The 6,862-nt window shown below is 54.6% G+C and overlaps 1 protein-coding gene across 3 annotated transcripts in view; it reads left to right on the forward strand.

Annotated features, from left to right (window-relative positions):
* Positions 1–2,575: 2,575 nt before the first annotated feature.
* The window catches only part of LOC111156036 (trans-golgi network vesicle protein 23 homolog A), a 39,821-nt gene continuing 35,534 nt past the window's right edge, over positions 2,576–6,862 (forward strand). For all 3 annotated transcript variants that reach the window (XM_022516601.1, XM_022516600.1, XM_022516599.1), the window contains exons 1-2: positions 2,576–2,687; positions 2,946–3,025. In XM_022516601.1, the coding sequence (XP_022372309.1) occupies positions 2,679–2,687; positions 2,946–3,025 (89 nt within the window). In that variant the 5' untranslated portion in view covers positions 2,576–2,678. The remainder of the gene's footprint in view (positions 2,688–2,945; positions 3,026–6,862) is intronic.

Genomic DNA, 6,862 nt, shown 5'->3' on the forward strand with positions numbered 1-6,862 from the left:
CTGTCTGGGTAGGAATCCAGGGCTCTCCCTGGGCACCACCTGACCCCAACAAGGAAGACAGGCGCCCCCGGGGACAGCCCACAGGAGGGACCCACCTTCCTCCCTCTGCCCCATGCTTTGGCTTCCTGGCCACGCTGCCCTGATAGCCAGCATGAAGGATAGAGGTCAGGTGGGAGGAGCCCCGTGAAGTGGGCAGAGCATCTGTGGGAGGGAGGAAGGGGAGAGGCACAGGGACAGCTGCCCAGGATCAGGGTGGGAGCTTTGGGCCCCCTGAGCTTGGGTGCACCCATCTCATGGGGTTTTGTCTGGCAATCTTATGGAGGCATAGGGTTGCCAGAAGAAATACAGGATCCCAGGTAAATTTGAATTTGAGGTGAGTGACTGATACTTTTTTTAGTATAAGTATATCCCAGATAGTGTGTGGGATATACTTACACTAAGAAATGATTTGTTGTTTCCCTCAAGTTCCATTTCACTGGGCTTCCTTCTTTTCGCTTGTGAGATGCAAGGCCCTATTAGAGGTGGAACAGCAGGACAATGGTCAGGGCAGACCCTAGGGAGTCCAGCCTGTGGCAAGGCAGGGCTGACGGCAAGGGGCAACTGTAGGCCTGAGGAAGACAAGCCCGGAGGCTGCAGCTATGGCCCTGACTGATGCAGGGGGACAGTGCAGCTCAGGGCCTTCTCCAGCCCCAGATCTGAACCCCTGCCCACCCCCTGCTTCCCCAGGTCCTCTGAGCCATGACCAGCAAAAGGTGACTAGGGTTACGATCCCAGCAGCCATGTTCAGTGGTAGCAGTGTGAATCAGTGTTCACCCCACGTCAAAGCCAATGATGAATTCCCTGCAGAACTGATGGGTTCTCTGCCCACCCCACACCCAAATTCTATTGGCTGACTCTGCAGAGGGCCAATTGGGTGCATGTTCAGGGACAGCTTTGTCTCTTGGGGAAGGAATGCCCCAGGTCTGGCATCTGTATCCTCAGCCTGTGCTCTGATGTGGTCAGGAGGGGGGAGGGTGGCGTGACCTTGTGTTTGTGGGGTGACTTCCACATGGCAAGGCCATGGCTAATTCTCAGCACGCCCAACCTGATGGCCAAGAATGACAGTTTGTCCCCACATGGGGTTTCCAAGGGGGTTTTCTTACCTTCTCTCCCCCCTGGGGACTCTCTGAGCCCCAACTTAACAGCTAGCAACAGCTGGTGATTCGCAGGGTTAGAGGAAAAGCCCCTAAATGTTTTGCAACGGCTTCTCATCTCCACCTGCCCTTCCCCTGAGCATCCCAGGCAGCTGGGGACTAGTGGGGTAGGGGAAGCTTAGGGTCCCCCAGCCTCCCCGTGTGACACTTACCTATGCCTGGACCAAGCTTTGAGCTGGAAGAGGCAACAGGCCTTTCTAGAATCTGGGGTTTGGTAGTGCAGATTGTTAGGGTTCAAAGGAAGGCTGGGGGCCTGTGGCATCAGTATCTCCTGGGAACTTGTTAGAGAGATGCTTCTCAGGCAGGCTCAGACCCGCTGACCCCGAAAGATGGCATCCTGTCCCCCAAGAAACCATGCTTCCCGCACATGCACTTGCCAAGCCCTTTGCGGGGTCAGTGGGGGGGAAGGGAGGGGTGCTCACCCACTGATCAGAGCTAAGGCAGCTCCTGACAGCTGTTTCCTACTCCTCCTCGGCACACCCCAGGCCATTCATCTCCTTAGGAGGCCACCCGTGAATGAGTTGTGTCAGGAGCTTGTGGACCAGTGGCCTTTTTGCAGGTCACCAGAGATGGGGGGGAACAAGCCCCTACTGCCCATGACAAGAGGGCAAAGGCAGGACTAGGGGCCTTGGCATCTAGACTTTCGGCCCTCTGCTCCTGGGTGGGGGGCGTGGGGGTCAGGAGAGGGAGAAGGCAGAAAGGAGGGGAGTGACATTGTCCTTGCAAACAAGACCTGCAGGTGGCAAGCCTTCTTTCCCGGGAGATACCTGGGAAGGTCTTATCATCCTGGATCACTACTGTTACCGCCAACAATAGTGACTGCGTGCTCCGTGTGTGTCTGGCGCCCGGATGAGGGACGATCTCACTGAGGTCAGCAGATTCACCAATTAAAAGGCAGATTCCTCTGCCTGCACTCCAGGCCTTCCCAATCTCCAGGGCTGGGCCTGGGAATCTGCTTTTTAAGAAGGGCCCCAGGGAATTCTTGGGACCGGAGACTTGGGAGGCACTGGCTTTCTCCAAACCCTAAATGAAGCTACCCGACCCTGGCATTCATTCATTCGTTCCCTCACCTGGCCCGACAACTACCGGACATCCCCCTCATTCACCGGCCCACCCCCGCTCTGTTCCTCCCCGGATCACTGTTCACGGTCCCCGAGTGCGCCTTTGAGCCCGAATCGTCCACTCCGTGCTCACGGAGGCTGCTCGGTTTTCACCCTCCGTCCCTCCAGCCTGGGAGCCAGGTCTTTCCCTTTCAGGCGCCGCTCCCCAAAGAGCCCTGGGTCCGGGACCCTCCCAAGCCCCGCCCCCTCCCGGGCCGCCGAGCCCACCTCCCCAGCCTGCGACTGCGCTCTGGGCCCCGCGTGCCCCGCGCGCCCCGCCCCCACCCGAGACCTGCACCGCAGGGCGCTAGCTCGGACCCCGCGGCTCCCCGCCCTCCGGGCATCCCGGCCAGGCGAGAGCCGGAGCCGGAGCGCTCTGGGAAGCATGAAGCAGGTAGGACCGCGGGGATGCTGGGGTGGAAGGATGGGGGAGAGGACGGGAGGAGCCTGCGAGAGCTCCGGGCAAGGGAGGGGGGCGGTGAGGAGGAGGGAGAGGGGAGGACAGGAGGAAGGATGGGCGAACCGGGGCCTGGGCCGCACCCCAAATGGACAGAAGGCCTCGGATTGCAGCCGCGGGGGGAGGGGCCCTTCCAGCAGAGAGGGTAGGGGTGGGGATGGCCACCGCCTGCCATCCGCGTTTGGTGTCCCCCAGGCCCTGGTGGATGATACTGAGGATGTGTCTTTGGACTTCGGTAATGAAGAGGAGCTGGCCTTTCGGAAAGCCAAGATCAGGTGCGTTAGGACCTGGCGTTTGGCAAGCATTCTCCAAAGCTGCATATTCATTCTCCTTCACTTGCCCACTCATTCATTCATTCATTCATTCAGAATATGTTGAGCATCTAGTGTGTGCCAGGCATGGGTCTAGGGACATATCGGGGGCAGATCAGACAAGATCCCATGCCCTCCTTGGGCCTGTACTCTGCGCTGCAGGCAAACGAAGATGGTAATGAGATAGTTACACAGTGTGAGAAGATTTTTGGGAAGAAAAATCAGCAGGTGGTGACATTAGGTGATGGGAAGTCCGCTGGCCTGTTGCAGCCAGGGAGGGCCTCTCTGAGGAGGCGGCATTTGCACTGAGACCTGAATGATGAGAAGCAGCCAGCCATGGGAGACTCCGGAGGGAGAGTGTTCCAAGCAGAAGAATAGCAGGTCCAAAGGCCCCAAGGCTGTGTTGGATGGGCAGAGAAAGGCCCCTGTGTCTGGAGGCTGGTGGGGAAAGGGAGAGGGCTTGGCAGGGAGGCTGGAGAACTGGGCGAGAGCTTCCGTTTTTATTCTAATCCTTGCTTCAGCGCCAGACAAACCGAGCATCCTGGGTTGAGTCCCTTGCCTTCCAGAGACCTTCCACAACCCAGAAGGCAGCAGGACTAGGGTATGAGGAATGACCCACGGACACCGTTGCTGTTGACCTGGGTGGCCACCGCAGCTAGAAATGCATGCCTCAGGTACCCTTACCACCTCGCCTTCACACCCTCTGAGCCAGCAGGGTGGGGGTCTCTCCCCTAAACGCCCTTCCTTTCCAGCTCTCTGACCCAAATCCAATACACCCCACATTGGAATATGACCCTAGGAGTGTCCTAGGGCTGCCGTTACAGACGACTCTAAAATCGTTGGCCTAGAAACAGCAGAAATTTATCCTTCCACCATATTCCGAGCAAAAGATTCACAACAGCCCTCTTTGGGTTTTGAAAACGAAAGACAAGTTTATTATTACTATAGAAACCTAATAGCGCCAGGAGAGGAAAGGAATCTACCCACAGATGAAGGTAATAGTAGGCAATAAATGAGAATAAGGCAGAGTTAAATCAAATCAGGCTCTTAGAGCTTCTAGTCTCCCCAGCTGGGACAGCCCCGCGGAGACAGCCCGACTGGAGTCCCAAGTGAGAGGCTTCCTACCCTCGCTGAGCCTTCCAGCCGATCATCCCCAGAAAGGCTATTACTTATAGGGCAAATGACAGGGTTTGAAATTGAGCCTTTGTCTGACTACCTGCAGTTGGAGTGAGCTGCATTTCCGTGTTATCATGTTTCTCTATTTTTAAGGAGCCTGGGCTATGCATGTCTGCCTCCCCTCCTGGATTCTGTATTCCATTCCGGGGGGACCAGCCCAGCCTGGAGCAGGAGGGGAGGTGTGACAAGATTCATAACCCTTGGCGCCCAGGACAGAAGGGCCAATTCTGAGCTGGAGGCCAGATCATGTATTGGAAAGAATCAGGCTCCCGAGATCATTCTTGCAGCACGAGTCTCCCAAACACCATTCTGTAGCCCGCCTGTTTGCTTCTGTGCAGGTCCAGGAGCTGGGTAATGCGGGATAAGTCACAGAAACCTCTTTCCGTTCAGAACACACAATTCTGGAGGCCAGAAGTCCAAAATCAGTTTCACTGGGACAAAAAAAAAAAAAAGGCATCAGCAGGGCCACACCCTGCTCGAGGCTGTAGGGGAAGATCCGTCCGTCCCTTGCCTTTCCCAGCTTCTGATGGATGCTGGCTGGGGCCCCTTCCCCCATCTTCAAGGCCTGCGTCGTAGCATCTTCGAATCTCTCTGCCCCGTCTTCACGTTGCATTGTCTCTGTCACTGTCCCGGTCTTCCTCTGCTAGGCTTGCTTGTGAGTGCATTTAGGACCCATCGGGATAATCCGGGATAATCACCCCATCTCAAGATCTCAAGATCCTTCACTGAATGGGATATGCAGAGTCCCTTTTGCCGTATAAAGTGACATTCACAGGTTCCAGGGCTTAGGACTTGGATATTTTGGGGGGCCATTATTCAGTCTGCCGTAATGACCAGTGAATGTCGTTGTAAGGCACTGTAAGAGAACTGAAATCATGGGGGAGAATCTTAACAGAACATCTAGGCTCCTTAAATGCTCCACTCTAGATTGTGGGCGGGGGACACACACTATACAGGACACGCACCCTTCCTTTATGGAGCTGTCCTATCCAGAGCAGGGAGGGTCAAACTCAACACTGCCAATATTTTGGGCCAGGTGATTCTTTGCTGCGAGTGTTATGCTGGGCATTTTAGGACCGGATGCCAGGACCACCTCACCAGTAATGAATCCAGACTCTGCCAGGTGTACCCTGGGTGTTGGAGGAAACTTGCCTCTAGTTGAAAATTGTTGGTATGGGGGTAATGGGTGTAGATGTGTCCATAGCTCTCATGACTCAGTATTTTACATGCTGTGATTGAGCAAAGTTTGGGCACTTGTCCTGCTTAGGGGAGAAGTGACAGCTGAGACCCAAAGAATGAGTAGGAGTTAGCCAAACCAGGAAGGCAGGAAGGGTATGATGTGCAAAGATTTAGAGGGGAAAGCACGACTTTAGGGAGATGAGAGTGGTTCATTGTGGCCAGGGATGCTGGGGAGTGGTCTGAGCAGAGGCTGGGGCCAGACCCCGAAGGGATCCCAAGCAAAGCTGTAGAGCTCCACTGCCCACTAGAACTTTCTGTGAAGATGGGAGTGTGCTATACTTGCGCTAGCCAATATGGTAGCCACCAGCCATGTGTGGCTCTTGAGCATTGATACGTGATGAGTGTGAACTTGGGCAGAACTTGGGATATTGAATTCAAATAGCCACATGCGGCTACCATATTGGACGGGGCAGTTGAAAAGTCCGCTCACTGCTGGAGAGTTTTGTGTGGGGCAGTGACAGGATCAGATTTGCAGGACAGAGAATGGATGGTGGCAGCAGATGGAGGCAAGGAGGAGAAGCTGGAAGCTTGGACCATGGTGCTGGTAGGGGTGCTAGAGAGAAGTGGGGATGCCTAGAGGCACATAGAGGATAGAATCTGCTGGCCTTGGTGATGGTCGATATGTGGGGTGGGTACAGGGACAGACAAGGGTGATGGCCAGGTTTCTGGCCCAGTGATCCCAGCAAAGGAGTCAGCATGTTGGGTTCAGGAGGTCGCTGTTGGGTTGTGCTGGGATATCTAATTGGCAGATTTGGTGGGCAGCTGGGGAGAGAGGCTGAGAGCTCAGGGGATCATCTGGGCCGCATTCCTGAGGCCTGGGAGGCAGTAGCTCCCAGACCCATGTATGTCTCAGAGCCACCTGTTCCAGAACTCTCCAGTGTGCCTCCTGTAGGGCACAGCCCTGCACCTCCTTAACCAGATCCCCAGGAGATGGGCCTGGGAGTGTACATTTATTTATTTTTATTTATTTTTATTTTTTACTAATTATTTTTACTAACATATAATGTATTATTTGCCCCAGGGGTGCAGGTCTGTGAATCATCAGGCTCACACATTTCATAGCACTCACCATATCACATACCCTCCCCAATGTCCATAACCCAACCACCCTCTCCACAAGCCCCTCCCCACAGTAACCTTCAGTTTGTTTTGTGAGATGTCTCCTTCCCGATCCCATCTTGTTTCATTTTTTTCCTTTCCTAACCCCAAACCCCCCACCCTGCCTCTCAAATTCCTCATATCAGAGAGATCATATGATAATTGTCTTTCTTTGCTGGACTTATTTCACTCAGCATAATACCCTCTAGTTCCATTCATGTTGTTGCAAATGGCAAGATTTCATTTCTTTTGATGGCTGCATAGTATCCCATTGTGTGTGTGTGTGTA

This window comes from Enhydra lutris, unplaced genomic scaffold (assembly GCF_002288905.1).
Source record: "Enhydra lutris kenyoni isolate GAN:26980312 unplaced genomic scaffold, ASM228890v2 scaffoldscaffold45, whole genome shotgun sequence".
NCBI lineage: Eukaryota > Metazoa > Chordata > Mammalia > Carnivora > Mustelidae > Enhydra > Enhydra lutris.